Genomic DNA, 20,390 nt, shown 5'->3' on the forward strand with positions numbered 1-20,390 from the left:
CCGCGCGCAGGCGCCCTCCGGCCGCCAATGGGAGCCGACCGCCCCGCACCGCCTCCCCGCGCTCGGTGCTCGGCTAGCGGGGCCTGGAGGGGCGGAAGCGGCGTGGGTCGGCCGGCCGGCGGCGTGTGGTGCGGTGAGTGCCGCGCGGGGGTCGGAGCCGCGAGGCCGCCGCTCTTATCTCCGCCGGACGTTTCGACCGGCCGCATTTCTTCTCTGTTCGGCCTCGGGGCCCGTGAGGTGTCCTTATGGCGGCCATCTACTCCGGGGTTCACCTGAAGCTGAAGAGCTCCAGGACTCCCTGGGAGGATAAGCTGAAGCTCGCTCGCTTCGCGTGGGTCTCCCACCAGTGCTTTCTCCCCAACAAGGAGCAGGTAAGTGCGGTATGGTAGCAAACGCAGGCAGGACCAGCGTCCTCAGAGGTGATGGGGACGGAGCTGATCTTGAAGGTCTTCACAACCCTGGTGATTCTATGATTATATGAGTCACGAAGCCCAGAGCTCGCTGCTTAATGTGCTCCTTAGTGGTGGTGCGGGCCTAGCTCTACCTGTCCCATGTGCAGGGAAAGCACGGCGCTCGTGGGCTTCTGCCTGGAAGGTTGTTTTGGTGCTGTCTCCTTGAAACTTGTCCTCTCCTTAATTTTTTTTCCCCCCTGGGCGAAATTCTGGTTTCCCTGAGTGAGGACTGCCTCATGCTGCCCCTCTAGCCCAGAAGCTCGGTGGGAACTGGGCTTTGCTCTGCTTGAGAGCAGCTTGAATTCCTTTTATTTCAGTTCCTTATAAGTTATGGTGTAGCCTTACACCACATTTTGAAATCAATTTAAATTAGTAGTCTTCAGTCTCTTCCAATTTATAGATCCAAATTCCTAGGCTTCAGTTTCGATGTAGTAAATTTAAACCTGCCAGGAACAGGATATCAAACGTACCCCATGTATTGTCTGTGTTTGCAAGTGTGTGATTTAAAAGATTACCTTTGTTCATTAGTGTCACCCATTAGAATTGTCGTCTCAGCTGAAGAAGCTGATGAAAGGACTTCAGAGTGTTGACTGTCCTGTGAAGGTCCAGGGGAGCACAGGGCCAGCACTGGATTTAGAATGAAATGTCTAGGATTTAGGTGGTGACTGAAACCTTCAAAAATAGACTTTTCTGCCCATTCAAACCTTTCTGCTTGGACATAGAGCTCTTCTCAGGGACTGAGTGCTGTAATTGTGATTAGGTACTAGTTTTGTCATATTTTCACATTTGTGATTTTTTTTTTTTTTTTCCCCCCCATTTGTTAACAGGTATTACTTGATTGGGTAAGCCATACATTGGTTTCATACTACAATAAGAAACTTGAACTGGAGGACGAAGTTGTTGAGAAGCTTTGGGCATATCTAGACAATGTTATCCGTAGTAGAAGGCTACAGAATCTTTTGAAGAGTGGGAAGACAATCACTCTCAGCTTTTCAATTGCACAGGTAACTAAAACAATGGGTATTTTGTGACGTACTGAATAGCAATGCCTGTCTTCTACAATATGTGACCTTTCCTCCCAGGATAGAGTGTTACACGAAATAAATAATAATTAACCTGATGTTTTTTAGTACCTCTATTAAAAACTCTTCTATTTATGTTCTGCAATATGGTTTGTATTTGTGTGGGACTAAGACTGAAAAAGTCAGAGGATTCTAATAATAATCTCCAAGTTAATCTGCCCCTCTGTCTTTCATGTCTTCAAACTATCTGAGTGGGAACTGAATTAAGTATTTAACTCAGGTAAGTAAAGGTTTGTTTCTGTATGGCTTTCTTGTATATTATTTAATGTTTATATTACCATTTTGCCTAGGAGTCTTAGGAGTGATTTTTCCCTAAATGAGGGGCTCCTCTGTGCAATTGGCATGAGTAGTTATGCACTGCGATGGGTCTGCTGAACAGCACAGTCTCAGATCTTGCAGCTTTTCATTATGACTCTGAATGAGTTGTCCTTCTGATTTTCCCTTCCACTATGAGCTTAGGCCCTTTCTCAGCCCAATAGACCAGCTTGCAGTGCTGTCATGTCCCTGTCTGTGCCTCTCTGCGAGATCTATGTATGCCTGTGGGAGCTTTAACCAGCATTTCTTGGTGTCTGTCTCACCTGTGTTGTGTTTCTGGCGCAGTTCTCCTCAGTTTCTCTTCACTGGAGGAACCTTGCATGCTAGATATGTGAATCTGGATGCAAATTATTGTGCTGTTTGTTTGTCTCAGAGCTTTCCCATATTAATTTTTAGTTTTCTCACTGAATTGCATTAAACCAATTTAGTGGTGGCATCAAATCGTTATTGAACTTAATCACTTTGTTATTTTAGCCTCAGATGAAAATCTATGGAGGAGACTTCAGTTACAATTTAACTAAGTTCAGAGTTGAACCAGAAAGTCTAACTTATTGTTTCAGCATCCTGGTTACAAAAATGACAGAACTCGTGATGGAGATAGTCAAAGTGGCTAAAAAATGATCTCTTCAGTAGTATACTGGTTGGAAGGCAGCACGGGAAAGCAGTCATTACCTGCTGGAATTGAGTTGTGAAGTACAGAAAATTGAATGAGAGGGGAGGTGGAGAAAGTGTACTGATTTAACCATGTACTGAGTGTGAAGATGTCTGACTGAAGATTGGTTGAGAACTGTAGGCCAGGATGCTTTTAAGGCAAGACTATTTGGGTGTGAGAAAAGGGAGCAGATGTAAAGAGGATCAAAGGTGAAAATGGGGAAATCAACACAAAGTTTGAGAAAAGGAAGGGAAATGGAAGTTCAAATTAAACTTGTTTAAGTAAACTTTACTTAAGTTATTTGGAACTGTGTATCTCTTAAAGAAGAGAGAAGACAGTGTTTCAGCTTCCAGGTATTAGCACTGGAAGCTTTGGCTCCTATTGGAATGCAATGATGATATTTAGTCATAGACATTTTTGCTTGTGGTAGACTTCTTGAATCAAAGAAAATGTGTTACGTATGCTTTTTTTTGTTTGATTATTTGGAACGTAGTTTGGGGGGACTTAGCAAGAAGAGAGGGAATTTTCTCTCCCCTCCCTTTCTGCAGGATTACTACTAGGATGAAATATGCGTAATGTATGCTGTTGCTGGTAGTATCTGTACTAAATGAGGGGTTCCTGGGTTGCAAACAAATGCTCAGACACAATTCTGACCAGATAAGCTTCTAGTCTGATGTGAGAGGCCCAGCAGCAGCTGTTGGCAAGTCCCTGTTCCTTTTTTCTTGCTTCCAGAGCTCACAGAAAAAGTTGTTGGTTCATTATGATGAGCTTTGTCTTTGTGTACAAAATTGATTGTAGGGTGTTTTTTTTTTTTTTTTCTTTCAACATTCAGGTCATAAATGAAAGGTTATCGGAGGCCTGCTCTCAAAGAAACCAGCAGAACATTGGCTCGGTGCTGAGTTGCTCCAGCGGCATCCTTTCTACTCCTTCACTCTCCATCATTTACACAGCAAAGAGTGAGCTCTTAGTTGACCTCCTCAGCAAGCTCTCTGAGCTGGCATGTCAGCAGCTGGCTTCGGAAGATGCTGTGAGCTCCCAGTTGTTCAGCATCCTCCACCTTACCTTTATACAGTATCTCCTGATCCAGAGGCAGCAAACCAACCCAAACCGTGTGTTTGGGCAGGTGACAAGCCATTTGTTCCAGCCATGTCTGCTACTGAGGCACTTGCTGACCACACGGAGCTGGACGCAGTCAGATGACAACCACGTGCGTCAGTACTTGAGCAGGGAAATCCGAAATCAAATAGAGACATTGCTGCAGGCTGGATTATTCCAGCCTGAGCTCTTCTCGTCCTACAAAGAGGAGTTGCTGCCAGAACGGGAACCTCAGGAGAAGAAGAAAGGAGCTTTGAAAAATCTCTTGCTTCCAGTAAACACTGTGCAGACCAAGTTGAGCAGTGGCTTTTGTGAACCTGCCATTCATGGACCAGTTGTGGCTAGTGCAGTGTCCCTGCTATATAAACTCTTTCTGGACTCATACTGCAAGGCAGAAAACCACCTTGTGTGTTTCCACATGCTTACCAGGCTTTTTGACTGTCTCAGGCTCTCTGGCCTACAGCACAGTGTGGGGGAGGACACGCTTTCCCCTGCAGACTGGAGCACAGAGCTCCTTGCTTTGGAACAGCTTCTGAACTTGGTGCTTAACAGTGATATCTATAACATTGCTAGTGACCGCATACGGCACAAGGAGGTACAGTTTGGGTTTTACTGCAAGCTGGCGCAGATGTTGTTGAGTCATTCCCAAGCTTCCATCCCAGCTTGGTTCAGGTGCCTCAAAGTCTTACTGTCATTAAACCACCTTATAATAGAGCCTGACCTGCTTGATTTAGTGGCCTCTGCTTGGGTTGATGCAAAGGTGTCTGAGCTACGTGCAAAGAAGCCCCAGGAGGCTCTCATCAACACTATCTTTCAGACATACTCCAAGCTGCGGCAGTTCCCACGGCTTTTTGAGGAGGTTCTGACAGTCATTTGCTGGCCAGCTGTCGATGAGCTGAGGCTGCCTGTCTTGTCGGCTGGATTGACAGTGAAACTTCGCGAGTGCCTCCTTGAGCTGCCACCCAACCAGATTCTGGACATTGTGTGTCTCTTAGTGGAGAAATGCCAGCTCCTTATTCCTGCAGTTGAAAGGTCTGTTGACATGGCCTTGAAACTGATGTCATTGAGCTCAGTGCTGCACGCTTTTCTGTTCAACATGAGGAGTTTAGATGATGCCACTCCTTCCCCTGTGGTTCTTCGTATGCAGAATCTGCTGGCCAAGATGCAACAAGGAGTAATTTGTCCACTGATAGAGCTGCTGAAGGCTCCTAGGAGAGAGGAAGAGAAGCCAGACCTTTGGCTAAGAAAGGCCAGTGACTCTGCTCTCCTCCTTGTTTACACTTGGGTTGAGGTAGACACTTTGTTTAATATTAGTTGCTGTAAATATGTGTCTCCATCAGCTGAAATTGGTGGTGCTTCTGCTGCCTCTGCTGCAAAGCCCTGGGACATTTCAACTTTCATTCCTGGTGTGGAGGAACAGTGTTGGGAGAGAGTCATGGAACTTGCAAGTAGTTTTACCTCCACTAGTAAATACTGCTTAGAACTGCTTGCACTTCAGAAAATGAAGATGATTTTAATGCAGACTCAAGCCGATGTACAGGCCTTGCAGCAAGCTGCAGCTTTCATCATAGAGTCTGGGAGAGCTAGCATGAGCAGAGGAGAATCTGAACCATGGGATGGAGATATCTGCACAATAAATGATCTCACCTACCCCACAGCACACTGTCACCTTGTCATCTCCAACCTGACTATCCTGTTGCCATATATTTCCCTGAAAAATGTACAGGACATTGCAGATGTGCTTTTGGAGACATTAGTATTGACCAGAGCACAGGAAGCTGCCACAGACCAGGAACCTTCCATCAGCATTGGAAAGATCTGTCTTAGTTTGATGCACAGTTCCTTTCTCCCTGAGATGAAGGTTCTGCATTGTGCTTTTCTGACCAGCATTATTCATCAGTTCACTAAGGTGCTGCCCTCTGCTGCTCAGGATTCTGTAGATCTACCACTTCTGCAGCTGTCTGCAGATGATATCTCTTGGCATGAAGAAATCTTGGGTCCTTGCAAAACGACTGATGCGTTGGAAGCACTGTCAGAAAACAACCAACCAAAAGATGAGCCCAGTTTATCTTGGAAAACTCTGGAGAAGGTTGCCCAGTGTGTATTACTGTTAGCAAAAAATTGTTCCCCTGTCATTCTGAAGGAAAGTCAAGTAGAAAGCTGCCTGACTTTGCTGGAAATTACTTCGCTTCTGAAACTGGACAGTCTTCTTCCCTCTGACTGTATCCGGTGTTTTTTATTGCTGCTGTCCCTGATAGCCAATACCAGGACTAGTACCTCCTGCAGCAAGCTGTTATCACTGAAGTTTTTAAGTACCTGCTTTCATCTCCTCAGATGTCTGCAAGCTGGCAGGAATGCCAACTCTGTTTTTAAAGTTTTTCACGCCAGTGATATTCTTGAGGCCATCCTAACATCCCAGCTTACAGCTAGTAAATCCTTTGCAGATACTTTGACTGTTCCTGTTTGGGCAGAATATCTCCAGGAAGCACAAGCGTCTTTGGAACACTTTCTTCAGATGATTGTTGAAAGAAGGCAAAGTGTGAAGCTTAACTTGGAAAAGTTTGTCTCTTTCCTCTCAAGCTGCAAGCCAGATGTTGGTGCAGTGAAAAGCAAATGCTGGAAAAACTGGAATCCCGCAGCTGAGCAATTATTGCTTTTGTCATTCACCACATTGTGTCACGTCCTCACACTCTATCTTCAGAAGCAACCAGAAAAGAAGCTGCAGTCTACAGACATTCTGTCTGCTTTGTTGGAGCCAGTAGTTCAGCAGATGGGAAAAGCTATTGAGCATGGTCTTCAGAGTAACACCCTGAACCACCATTTGCCTGTAGCATTTATACCATCTGTCACGACTCTTCTCAAGGCAGATTTGAGCCATGCTGTCAGAAAGGGCTGGCAAAAGAATCCTGTGGAGTCCTGTGCGTTTTTGGATCAATCACGTGTTAAACTGTACCAAAAGTTTTACTCTCAGATACTGAGAGAGCTGCCCTCTGCAGGAGATCATCTGCAGTTCCTTCAGTCTGCCTTGCGGTTTTTAGCAGTCTTCTGCTCAGTACCAGAGCTGTATCCTGGAAAAGAAAATGCAGTCTCTGTTGTTGTTGCTATCCAAAAGCTTCTCACTGGTATGAAATCTCCCTTTCTTCGCTTCCATCACTAATTTTCCGTGGCAGAAGCAAGTTTAAAGCTGCTTATGTAAAATATACAGCTTTTAAAAAATTCTGTACCTGTTTATATGAGTTGAAGCAGTAGGCTTTTTTAAAAATGCTTAATAGAAAAATTATCAGGGAGGCAATGTTGTAGTACCTGGACCACAGCCGCTGTCTGATCTGATAAGAATCTTCTGGAAGTTGTAAACACCTATGGCATATTCATCTTTTAGTTCTTTATTACATATTGCACCGAAGGGGAGTATGGCTTAATTTAAAATGTTGTGGGGTTGAGTGCAGGGCACTGTGAGGATAGAGATTTCATATTAGGACTAGGAACTATCTGGAAATGTGTATCATTATAACTTTTTTGCTGTCTTCTCTCTCCTCAATCTGTGCCTAGCTTTCCTAGTGTTAGATTGCTGAAGTGCTTTAACCTGAGGAGATGATTAATCTCTGTAAAAAGCTTTTTTTCTCTCATTTTTTTTTTAATAAATAGAATAAGGCATTTCATAAATTGAAATATAGATTCCTGTTAAGGAAGACTTTTTTGTCATTGACATAAATCCAGTGGATACTTGTGGAACTGAGAAGCAAGCCTTCACAGTAGTGTAAGATGCAAACTAGTTCAGGACTGTCTGTGTAGTAATAATTGAGCAAATGAAGAGTATGACTGGTGATCAGTAGTGATCTGAACTTTCTCAGCTTAACGCCCTTGACTTATGATGGCTTTTTGTCCAACACTTGTAGTACGGCCTGGCAGCTTGTGCAGCCCATTTTCTTGGCTTCTGCACAAGCTTTATTGTAGCATTTCCATGTTTCTGAGGGCTTTTTATCAGTATGGTGACTGCTCTGTAAACTCTAGGGTAGTAAATACTTGAGAAGAGCAATTCATTGCACTAGTCGTGGTGGTGGGGATAAAGGGAATACTTGGGGCCCATTGTAAATGAGTTGAAAAAGTACCCACATTGCTGTTTGAAGTTTTGATTCACCTTGTTTCTGTGGAAGTCTCTGTCTTACGAACTGAAACTTGCTTGTGCCTCTTCATTGTGCAGGTCCTGTGATCACAATTCAGGTGATTCAAAGTATAGAGGTGGAGCTGACAGAGGTGGTTGTGCAGCTACTGGGGAACTGCTCTGCTGAAGAATTTTATGCCATAATGAGGCTGGTGCTGCAAGGACTTGAAATAAGGAACGCTTGGCAACAGAAGGCTAAAGTAAGGAATGAGCTCAGTTTATTGTCAAGTTCTTTCTTCAGTTTTCTATAACTTGGTTTGGTCAAATTAATTTATGTGGTTAAAGAGTTTGGTAACTGTGTTGAGGTATGTTATGGACATGAACTGAGAGAGGTGGAGTGTTCATGGAAACTTACTGGAAAAACCTTCTGACCATTTTCATAGAACCATAGAATATTTTGGATTGGAAGGGTCCTTAAAGACCCTTCTAGTTCCAACCCACTTCCCACTTTATGGGCAGGGCTGCCACCCACCAGCTCAGGCTGCCCAAAGCCCTGTCCGACCTGGCCTTGAACCCCTCTAGGGATGGGGCATCCACAGCTTCTCTGGCCATCCTGTTCTAGTATTTCACCACCCTTTGAGTAAAACATTTCCTTCCATCATCTAACCTAAATCTCTCCTCTTTTAGTTTAAAACCATTCCCCTTGTCCTGTCACTATCCGTCCTTGTAAAAAGTTGGTGTTTGTCCTATTTATAAGCTCCCCTGACGTACTGGAAGGGTGCAATAAGGTCTCCCCAGATCCTTCTTTTCTCTAGTCTGAACAAGCTCAGCTTTCTCAACCTTTCTACATAGGAGGGGTGTTCCAGCCCTCTGATAATCTTCATGGCCCTTCTCTGACCTTCCTACAGCTCATATCTTTCTTGTACCCGGGGCCCTGTACTCCTGAAGGGGCCTCATGAGGGCAGAGTAGTAGGGGACAATCCCCTCCCTCTCTCTTCTGACCACTCTGGATGCAGCCCAGGATACTGTTGGCTTTCTGGGCTGCAAGTGCACACTGTTTATGACAAACTTTTCATCCACCAGAACCTCCAAGTTCTTCTCTGCAGGGCTGCTGTCTATGAATTCTTCTCCCAGTCTGTACACGTATCTGGGATTGCTTCAACTCAAGTGCAATACCTTGCTCTTCACCCTGTTGAATCTCATTAGGTTCACATAGGCCCGCTTCTCAGGTTTGTCCAGGTCCCCCTGGATGGCATCCCTTAGTTCTGTTGTGTCAACTGCACCACTCAGCTTGGTGTTGAGAGTACACTCAATCCCACTGTCTGTATCATTGATAAAGATGTCAAAGAATACTTGTCCCAAGATGGACCCATGGAGGACACCACTTTTGACTGGCCTCCAGCTAGACATAGAGCTGTTGACCACAACCCTCTGGCTGCAACAATCCAACCAATTCTTTATCCACTGAGTAGTGAGTAGTACAGCCTTCAAATCTATATCTCTACAATTTAGAAAGAAGGTGCAGGACCACGTCAAAGGCAGATGATATCAGGTGGCCTTCCTTTGTCTGCCACTACCGTCATTTCATTAAAGAAGACCACTAAATTGATCAGGTATGATCTGCCTTTGTGAAGCTGTGCTGGCTGTCTAGGATCACCTCTTCATCTTATATATGCCTTTACATCTCTTCTAGGAGGATCTGCTCTGTGATCCCCCCCCAGACACAGATATGATGTTCACCAGCCAGTAGTTCCCTGGGTCTTCTTTTCTCCCTTTCTTAAAAATGGGAGTGATATTTCCTTTTTTCCAGTCACCGGGGACTTTACCTGGCAACCACGACTTCCCAAATATGATGGAGAGTGGCTTGGTGTCCGTATCAGCCAACTCCTTCAGGACTTTGGAATGCATGTAATCCAGACTCATATGGACTGGTTCACTTTCAGCCTCAACAGGTGGTCTTGAACTTGCTCTTTGCTTACATTAGAAGGGATTTTGCTCCTCCAGCTGCTGCCTAGAAGTTCAGCGACACAAGAAATGTGGGTAGCCTGACTGCCGGGAGTGACTGAGGCAAAGAACTCGTTGAGTCCCTCAGCTTTCTTCATGTCTGTTGTAACCAATTCTCCCTTGTCATTTATCAGAGAGGGTCCTCTCTCCTTGGACTGACTCTTCTGATCTGTGTACCTGTAGAATCCCTTCTTGTTATTTTTTCCCTTGCTAAGTGTGGTTCCACTTTATGACTCAGTAGCCTTAATTCCATGTATTTTCAACAGAAATCACGTCTGTGATGCTGAAGATTTCTGCCACGCTGAATCTTTTCTTTTACTTTCTGATTAGAGCCCTTCTAGAACAGATATTAGCAGTCCATGAGGTTAACTACTGTTTGTCTGTGACTCTTATTGACAGCTTTAAAGACATTATTTTTTAAAATGATAGTAGTTTTAAATAAAGCAAAGGCTGCAGTCATGCCTTTGGTATTTGTCTCTAAAATGACTTTTACTTTGTAATAGTAATATTACTACTAAAAAAATACTACTCAGTAGCTTTTTATTATGCCTTTCTCCAGAAAAGCTTAAGCAGCAGTGGTAACACATGGAACACTTCAGGCTATAAAGCCAGCTGCACCCTCCATAGAAAACTCAGTGATTTGAGATAAAGACTTGAATTAAACTTAGGAGTTATCTGATCGTCTTTTTTCTCAGAAGTAGACATGAATATGCCACTTCAATTCTTGATGGCTGTTTGAAATCTGGAATATATGTGTGTGAGTCTACCCACCTGAGTGTATATAAGCACTGGCATACATATGTAAGTGCTCCAAGGTTGATATACGGTGATAAGACCATTTTGATTTGTAGTATGTTTCTTTATTCAGTTTGTCAAAACCAGATGGTTTTTTTTTTTTTTACACAAACAAAAGTCTTGCTACGAAATGCAGCATTCTTACTATATTTTAGTATACCAGTGTCCCTATACTCCTCCTGCTTCTTTCTGCTATGTCGTGGCTGCTAAAAAAGACTTTCCTTCCTTAAAAATCGCTTCAACCTTTTCATACAGTAAGTTGACTCTAAAATAAATGTAGTAGGCTGTATATTTGGGCTTGTGCTGCTCAGCACACTGAATTTCGTTGAGCTGGTAATTATTTTGCTATTTCCAGAGGGCTATGCTGGTGTAAGGACTTTCATGTGTCAAGGCTCTGGTAATGCTCAAAACTGTCACAGCCCTTGAAAGAGCTCTTTTGTGCTTGAAAGGAACCAGTGTACCTTGTACTATGACTGATTGTCAATCTGCTTTCTGCAGGAAGTATTGTCAGCTATTACGCTAATCAAATTGTTGCTCAGCTGCCCATTAAGTGGAGACAAAGAGAAAGCTTTCTGGTTTGCCAGCCCACAGATAATCACAGCTTTAGCCGTAAGTATCTATTTATTGTAACTTCATTACCTATCCCTTTTATTTGTTGGAGTCTGTAGTAATTGCATCTGTAACATGCACAAAGGAATACTGGAACAAAAAAGTATCCATACCACATTCGCTGTTACAGTCTTGTGTAAATCTTTTCTCACTGCTGTCTGATAAACCTCCTCCTGTGTGTAAGTCATCCACTTCTTATTTGTAATAATTTTTCTGGGACTGCAGTGTGTAATCTGGAGCTTGGAAGAGGCTTGTTAGGCTATAGAGAAAGACTCTGGATCTTCTGTCCTCCTCCTTCCTGTATAAAGGAGGAGGAAAACCATCAGCCATATGTCACAAAAAAAGCTAACAGCAGCAAAACAGACAAAAGAATGAATGTGCTCATATTAAAAAATTCACTGATTTTTAGAATAGGAAACTTAACTGACAGTAATAAAATCCAGGCTTTATGTCCTTGACTGTGCAGCATTCAAACCTAGTTATATAATTTTTTTTTTTTTCTTCTATCACGGTGACGCGTCTCTGTCTGGACCACTATTTGTCAGATGCTGGCTCTACAGTGCTGGGAAACAGAACTTGCAATTTCTGCTCTTTTTCTGCATGCTTGCAGAAGAGGGAACTGGATCAATGCACTCGTGTGAGGAAGTATAAAGAAATGCTGGCTACTGTAGTGTAGAGTAGTCCACTTTATCAGGAGGCTGGGAAATAGTTACAATTCCACATTATAGCAGTGCTCACCTGAAAAACATCACATGCATCCTCTGTTCAGGATGCAGTTACAACAGAATTGCTGAAAATGAAGGAGTCTCTCTACAGTCTAGCTTGCACCAGTCTAGTTCTAATGACTCAAGTCAAAGTAGTGTGGTTCTCTGTTGTTTGAATGCTTATGAAAGATTGCTGACATTCTTCCTCTGTTTCTTGTGTAGCTGCAAACCAAAGAGGCCTGTCAGGACCAGTCACTGGCTTCCAACATAGCTGTACCTATTCTAAAGACTGCAGCAGCTCTGCTAAGGCAAGGAGAAGGGGTTCTCTTGAATCCGCACCATGTGGCGTTGGCATTCAGCATCCTCCTAACAGTCCCTCTGGATCATCTGAAGATAGAAGACTATGAGAATGTATTTCTGGGAGTCCATGAAGTCCTGTTTTCTATTGTGCAGTGTCATCCAAAGGTATATCTCTGAGATGGTGGGAGAAGGAAGGAAAAAGCAGAAAGAACCAAGTCAAAAGCTGGTGATGAGAAACTTTTTAAGAGTTTTCTTGATATTATTTGTCCTGCTTGAGTGAAAGTGCATTGTACCACTTTTCATGTAAGAACCTCAAAATCACATCACTTCAATTACTGCTCTGCTGTCTTATGCTTGCTTTGTGAGCTGTCAGCAGCAGATTGTTTTTCCAGCAAGGTGATGTGCCTTTGCTAAAAGCCTGTGGTAAAAGCTGTCTATCCAGACTCTTTTCACAGTGGTCTGTAGTGTTCCTGGACCCTGTGTTCTCTGAGTATGACTACACAGCTTCTCCACCAGCAAGTGCAAATTCCCTACACATGGGAGTATAAATTCAAATGTTGCTTTGCGGAGATGGAGTAATTCTAATGTGATGTTTGCATATTGCTCATGAGTGTAGACCTGCTCTAGGATTCTTATCTGCTGGAGTCTGTACCGAATGAAAAATGAGAAGATAGTCTTTGCTCCTGATACCTGTATAAGCCACATAGTTTCCTTCTCAGGAGTTAATTTCCCTCTTACTATGGAATGCTATACACATCTGCCCTTGCCACATGCTTTATCACGTGATCTCAGGTGTTTTTACTTTGTGTCTTTGCAGGTGATGTTGAAAGCTGCACCATCTTTTCTGAACAGTTTTCATCGTCTGGTTGCTTCTGTCATGGTTGAAGGACGTCAGAGAGGGGACAGAGGTGTCATATCTCTTCTATTTCCATACTGTATATGTGCACTATTATTATTCCACGTTCAGTTTTGTCTCAGCTGATGTGTGTTGCCCACAACTGTGTGTGTCTGTATGTTAATACTCATATATATGCATGATGTCTAGATTTCCCTTCTTCCTTGTTTGTATTGGTTCTTCTCATTCACTGCCTACTGAAAGAGTGAACTCTCAGGTGATCTCTCCAATCTCACTTTAATATCTCTAGTGCTGTGGCTTCTGCTCTTATATTTCACCTAATAAATGTCATCAGAGAGCTTTCTACTATTTATAGCACTATTACTGTGCTATTTCTAAGTGATGTCTTCTGATTTTCTATCAGGTAGAGAATATCACTTCCCAGTATCCTTATTTTCACTTCCCTGGTGTTAGCTGGGTCTGAATCATGGCAGGGACAATAGCTGCTGCTTTCAACTCTTCAGCATATCTGACAGATACCTCTTACATTGCAGTGTGTGTAGAGTTGGAATTAGTATCCTCTTACAAATCAGCCATTGTAAGAGATGCATGTGGTGTGTTGTGAGGGTGTGGGGGGGACCTCTCAGCTGTGGCTTTTCAAAAACAGATAAAATGAATAAGCTGGTGTTGGCTTTGTGTGTGAGTTTGTTTTTTTAAAAGGCATTTTTTACGCTTGAATAACAGATTGTAACTTGCTTTCTGTTCTAGGCAACACAGATGAATTTGAAGTTATACTGAAATGTGCACACCTTGTGGAAAGGATGTATAGTCACATTGCTGCAAAAACAGAGGAATTCACTTTGTTTTCTGCTTTCATTGTGGCTCAGTATGTGACGGAATTGCAGAAGGTAACGTGTTCTGTTTTGAAAGTGCCACTGTATTGGCATATGCCTTGTGCGGATGCAGTTCTGATCCAGACTTATTTTGAGCAGGAGTTCCTGAGAATCTTTCTTACCCAACTCCTAACAACTTTCTAAAAGGATGGGCCAGAGCCAGTCTAGCTTCTCACAACAAGACCTAAATTCAGATTGCTATTCTCTCCAACATAATGAATTTAGATTTCACCAGGACTTGAATGCTGCATGCATTGCCAGTACCTGCTAGTTATTTATGGCTCTAGTCTGGACATAGACAAAAATACAGAGATTAACTTTATTAAATTTTTTTCTGTGGTAAGAAGACTATCTGATGCTATGTCTGACCACTTCAGGACTCATAAAAAAATAAAGTGTATTACTATGGGCATTATCCAAATGCCACTTGAACATTGACAGGCGCAGGGCATCAATCATTTTGTTAGGAAAGCTGTTCCAGTCTTTTACCCCCCTCATGATAAAGAATTTTTTCCTAGTAGCTGATCTGAACCTCCTCTAAAAGCTGATACCTCATCTGAACCTCACATTCTTCTGAAAGCCAGTTTTGCCATTAAAAAATTTATGGTCAAAAGACCTGCACAAGAGATGCTGTTTTTGTGCACAGTCCCTCAAAGGGAGCTTATAAACAGGAGGGCGACCAACTTTTTACATGGGCAGATAGTCAGAGGAGGAGGGAGAATGGCTTTAAATAAAAGGAGAGGTTTAGATTAGATGTTGGGGTAAATTTTTCACTTAGAGGGTGCTGAGGCACGGGCACAGGCTGCCCAGAGAAGCTGTGGATGCCCCATCCCTGGAGGCATTCAAGGCCAGATTGTATTGGGTCCTGGACAGCCTGATCTATTAGAAGATTTGGGGGGATTGGAACCAGATGATCTTTAAATTCCGTTCCAACCTAAGCCATTCTGAAAAACTAGGGATGAATTAAGACTAGTTCTGTTCTATTGAACTAGCTCTGAACTTCACTGGATTTTGTTCACCACTGAATGTAGAGCCTTTATTCAAAGTGAAGCCTGGCTTGAACTGTCAAATGACTTTTCAAGTTAAAAGCTTGAGTACAGTCTTGTGAGACTTCTAGGAAAGTTTTGTGTAAATCCTTTTGCTGATGAATGAGAAGTGGTGGATGATAGTTGAAGCTGCAGATTGGAATATGTGCATGGAACCTTTGGATGTGGAAAAGTGAATTTGTGTAGTGAACTACAAGAAGCTGTGACAAAGGAGTCTTTTCAGTCTCTGACAGAACAAGCAGGTGACGATTTGTTTCACCATTAAACTGCTGAGAATTGATGGATATCAGAGGAAAGGGAGGACTCAGCATGCTAGTCTTGAAGAAACACATAGATATCTTTTATGTTGCTCTTCAGAGGGAGATAAAAAAATCCTTTAACTGTTTATCTCATCAAAGACTATTTGAGTGGCTTTTAGCCTGTGTCTGAAGACCTTGAGTGGTCTTTGAAAGGTAAATGAGAAAAACATATTAAATTTAAGTTTTTATGTGGGTATCTGCACACTTACTTGAACCCTTTTAAAAATGTGCAAGCTAGAACTTAGAATAGCTACTGGCCCAAACACTTTTTCCTAATATAGCTGTGTAGTAGTTCCCTCGTTGCTTCCTCTATACCAGGAAATAAATACCCTGGTGAATTGTTTTGTTATAACCTAAAATGATTCCTTGCTGGAGTGGTTGGCATCAATAGCCACTTACACATTGTTGACAGTGCTTTTCCCTTTTTGTGTATAAACTCTTGCTTGAGTCAGCAATAGTGAAATGCCTCTTCACGCTCTTAATGTCTCACATCAGGTGTTCTGTAATGCTTGACAAATTGCTTGTGCTAACTATATAGACCATAAAACACTTACAAGCATAATTAACTGCCAGTTAGTAGTGGCATCTGTTTAAATCTTTGCTTCTGCTTCCCGTAGCGTTATTGGAGGGTGTTTATAGGAAACTGCACTACAAAGCAAGAATGGTCCAAATAAGCCATGGATACAGTCTAATCATGTGAAGGATTAAACTGTAGCTTTGGGGTACGTGCTTGTCCCAAGTGGGATGTCTAATCTATAGTGTCAGTATCTATGGTTTTCCCTGTCCTCCTCAGCTCTAGGAAGGAAAAGATAAATCCAATGCATTCACTGGGAACTACAGTGCACAACTATTCTGTTATTTCTCCTTATCATACACTAAAGTAACATCCTTTACAAACCTCCTAGCAGATCAGCTGTCAAACTTTTGGACGTGCAAGCTCTTCAGGGTCATAGATCAAAAGAAAGACATATGTGCTTTAATGCCCACTGTCTGTTTTTTCCCAGCTATGTTGGCAGCTCTAATAAAATGTATTAGCTGTTTTGTGTTTAGGGCAGAAAGAGCAGGATCCTGTCACAGTGATTAGGAGTGCACTTCATTAGTGGAAAGTTTATTAGTTGCCTCAGGAAGAAAGAAGTCTGAATTTTAATGACAGACTTTATGTAATTTTCATTAGGCCTGGAGTGCAGAGGCTTAGGTCTGGAGGCATAAAGCTAATTTTAGGATTCAGCAAAGATAAGATACAATTCTGTGGCAAAAATAATGTGGTTATGCCAGAGGCCAGCACCGCAGAAGGCAGTGAGGCATTTAGCAAGTGATTTGTGAGCACAGGACAAATTCCAGTTTGCCTGAAGCACCAGAGGGCTCTGGAGTTGTCCTCTTTGTAGTGCGTGGTTTTGCTGGCTGTAGCTTAAGCAGAAAGAATATCAAAAGCAGGGCACTGAACCCTTGCTTGTATTTCCAGTTCTTCCTTCAGCTTCCTGCATGATGAGGTACTTGATTTCCAATATTAGATCAAGGAAATTCATGTGTCCCAAGCTTTTGGAGGGCTCCTTTTATTAAAGCTTATATCTTGAAATCCTCAGATACGAATTGCTAGAGTATATCCAGTTGGTAAGATACGGCTGCCCAACGTGAATCATAGAATAGCCTAAAGTTGGTGCTTGTTTGGTACTGGAATATACTAGCATACAGCTAATGAGATGTACAAAACCTATTGAAATGTGTAATTCAGAGCAAGTATTTTAGGGTTTTTTAGTTACAGTTTTTCTGCTGAGGAGTTTTCATATGATTCCAGAGATGATCAATGTCTTTGCCGCTGCATCAGTGCATATAGTAGCAGTCGTATGCATTTTACTGCAAAGGGCATGCTTGTTCTGCAAAACATATTTGCAAAAATCAGGAAAATACTGAGTAAGATGACCCTTCAGATTTTATTTAATGGACTATTCCAGATGGTCAGATGCGTTGAATAAGACGTTGTCAGCACTTAATGTACACCCACAATGGGAAGGGTGTTTTCTTGCCTTTTTGTCCTCAAGTTTAATGCATTTTTGTTCCTCTTGTAGGTGACTTTGCACCCGGCTGTGAAGAAACATCTCACAGAGGGGATATATCACATACTTGACCTTTGCATTGATCAGGACATCAAATTTTTAAATGCATCGCTACCAGCAGGTGTAAGGGAGGTCTTCAAGGATCTGTACAGTGATTACAACCACTACCACAAAGCAAAAAAACAGGGAGAGGAGAAGTTCACTGCATGATGAATTCTGTCCAGTGCCACGCAATCAGCTATGAAGTGATCTTGCAGTGTGCAGAAAATCCTTTTTTCTGTGACCAACCTTTGTAAGGGGAAATGGGGAGGGAAAACAACCCTACTCTGTGCACGAGTGGCAGAACTGCTGCACCTATGCAGGCCCCATGTGAACCTGCTGGGAGAATGCTGCAGACTGGCTGCAGATGTCAGGTTTTGGGCTTTGACACATCATGTAACTTTTCTGTGGAAGCAATAGTCAGGTGTTAAAGCCTACGAGGGCTATAACTCATATATACGGTAAGCAGAATTAAAGCAGTTAGAATACTTATATTTTTATATGCTGTTACTTTACATTTTTTTACTGAAGAACTTTGTGAATGCTACATAGCTGTTGAAATACTGTGTTTTCAAAATTCTTTACTGTATCTTCTTACTTGGTTGGTTTTGCTGTTGAATCCAGCCCTGAGCAGCCCAGTCTGACCTACTGAGATTCCTTCCCACCAGAATCACCTTGTGATCCTCCTGATAATCGGAAAGACTGACAACTTAAAGCTTTGGTCTATTTACTATCATAAAGCAGTTAACAGTTATCTGAGCTGTGGTGGCCCTCACTGTGCATTATTATCTTGTGACAAATGCTAAATATCAAGACCTATCGGAGACCTCTTTGGTCTAAGCTGAGCCCTGGTGCTTTGCTTTCACTCAATGATAAAAGCAAGCCCTTATTGCAACTCAGCTGACACTAATCAGCTGTGGTAAATTAATCATAATTGAGCTTGTAGGAGGATTTATCAAATAAATTTCATTAGCCAAACTACAGAATTTTATTATGTTGAAAATGGTGCAGACTAAAATGTGAACTTTTTTGTAAGTGGTAAAACAGTCTTCACATATGTATATAGCAAGAACTCATTACTCAGAAATGATAGTCTCTCTTAGGTTATAGAGTGGACAGGGGAGGAGTGGAATTTGCTGGGCTGATAATGTTCTTCATAGCAGCTCCTCTGGTGCTGGGCTTTGCATTTTTGTTTAGAAGTGTTGGTAACATGCTGCTGTTTTGGATGTTAATGGTGCTTGCACAGCATTCAGGGCTTTCTCTCCAGGCTTGTTACTGGGAATGCGAGGAGCACCTTCTCTGGTTCAATGGGTGACATTTAGCCAGCACAGGAGGGACTGTGTGGCAAAAATGGAGAACGTGAGCAGGGCTGAGGGGTAACTGGAGGAGTTGGAAGGGCAGTTACTGCTGTATTAAACTCCTGGGGCTGTGGGACAGTGAAGTGCCGGTTGTTCTCAGAAGGGAAATGTGTGTGAACTGGGCTGAGCTGAATGGGCTCTGAGGGAGGAGGGCTGCTAGTAAAAGGAGGGTGGTTATGGACAGTGGGAGAGGATCTGGAAAGAGTGGTGAAAAAAAGGAGAACTGTGTTTAAAGCGGGGGAGGAAGGAAGTGAGGTAGCAGTTCTGGTTTGCAAGTGTCAGGGCTCCCTTGATGTAGCCATATGTTTGCAAGCCACGCATGCAACTTAAAAGCTCCTGAGTGCAGACCACAGAGTGAATAACATCTTAGTCATCACTGTACAGGAGGTAAACTACTTGGTATCAGTTTTATTTCATCAATAATAACTCTTCATTTATTCTAAATTCTATCTTGGCTTGGAAATGAAAGTGTGTAACTGCCTTATGTGGGCACTGGTGACAAAAATAGCAGTCTTGCTATAAAAAGGAGACAGGGCTTGAATGAATGCAAAATGAAAACCCTGCCACAACTAAATCTTTATTTCAAGTGTGCTGTGTGATCACAGCTTATCCCACAGTCCTCTTCCTTCTCCAGCCTGACCATCAAAATTCTCAAACACAAAGCAGTGTTGCGGTGTAGGAGTTACAAAAGGGTTAAAGATAAGGCAGTATTTCATTTGCCAATCCCATCTCTTTGTCCAAGAGCTGCTCTGGGTTTTTTAGCTGGCATAAATTAAATCACTGGCATAGGACCACATGCTGAGAAAGCAGGCTTTGTTACAGTTACCCCATTGGGGTGCAGTGTTCCTCTTTTGTCACACGATGGAGCCATCCTGCAGAGATACAAAGACACCACAGGAAATCCTATCGTTTCAAAGTCGTCTTTCTTCTAAGCTGCCGACTCTGAGCACCAGGCAGCTGGAGGACTTGCAAGAAGCAAACTACAGGACTGGATATCATCCTTCCTTCCAGCCGAGCGTTAGTTCCATGGTCTTTGCAGTTACCTTGGAAGGTTTCCAACTGTTGATGCAGTGCATCTTTTCCAAGGGCTTCTCTCAGTGCTGCTGTGCTAAGAGGAGTCCTTCCTGTAGGCAGCCTGGTACATCAGATGCCAGTGGCTGTGCCACATACACGGTGTGTGCCTTGGGTGTGGTGGTGGTCATTTTGGCCTGGGTTTGTTGTTTGTAACTGAGCACGGCTCTGCTATGCCGAAACAAACTCAAATGTGAACTAAGAGGCACAATGGACAAGAAAAACAGCTATGACTGTCGAGATCATGCTGGTTTTATGTATCCCTTATTTTTATGCAGCTGCTGTGAAAATCAGCAGATTTTTCTGCTTATCAGAGGGTGGTGCTTGATGCTTAATTTATCTTGCTATATAGGATAGAAATGCCAAAAAATGGTGCAGGATGGCAGAAATTATTCTGCTTGTTTAGAAAAAAATAACTTCTTTCTTACCTTTTGAGAGGAGACAATGTCCTGAGCACTTTCCTTTGAGTTTGAAATGGATCAGTAACTTTGATTTATTTACCTTTTTAACGTGGGTCTGTGGCTTGGCAAACAGAGGGCTCCTCCCAAAGCTTCCTTTTTGGCTAAAACATAATACTGTAAGTAAAGGACTACTTTGAGTGATTCCCACATCATTATTATTGAACTACTGGATGGCTGCAGTGATAATTGCTATACTGGGGCTGTACAGTCTTTTGTGTTGTACT

At 42.7% G+C, this 20,390-nt stretch overlaps 1 protein-coding gene across 1 annotated transcript; it reads left to right on the top strand.

The window, feature by feature from the left end:
* Positions 1-32: 32 nt before the first annotated feature.
* Positions 33-18,254, top strand: URB2 (URB2 ribosome biogenesis homolog). The gene is made up of 9 exons (XM_010707020.3): positions 33-371; positions 1,280-1,456; positions 3,334-6,718; positions 7,798-7,958; positions 10,996-11,106; positions 12,033-12,275; positions 12,928-13,018; positions 13,714-13,853; positions 17,250-18,254. Exons 1-9 carry the CDS (start codon positions 246-248, stop codon positions 17,445-17,447), a joined length of 4,632 nt encoding a protein of 1,543 aa, XP_010705322.2. The 5' UTR covers positions 33-245; the 3' UTR covers positions 17,448-18,254.
* The last annotated feature ends 2,136 nt before the right edge of the window (positions 18,255-20,390 follow it).

Source organism: Meleagris gallopavo, chromosome 2 (genome assembly GCF_905368555.1).
Source record: "Meleagris gallopavo chromosome 2, MGAL_WU_HG_1.1, whole genome shotgun sequence".
In the NCBI taxonomy this organism is placed as follows: domain Eukaryota; kingdom Metazoa; phylum Chordata; class Aves; order Galliformes; family Phasianidae; genus Meleagris; species Meleagris gallopavo.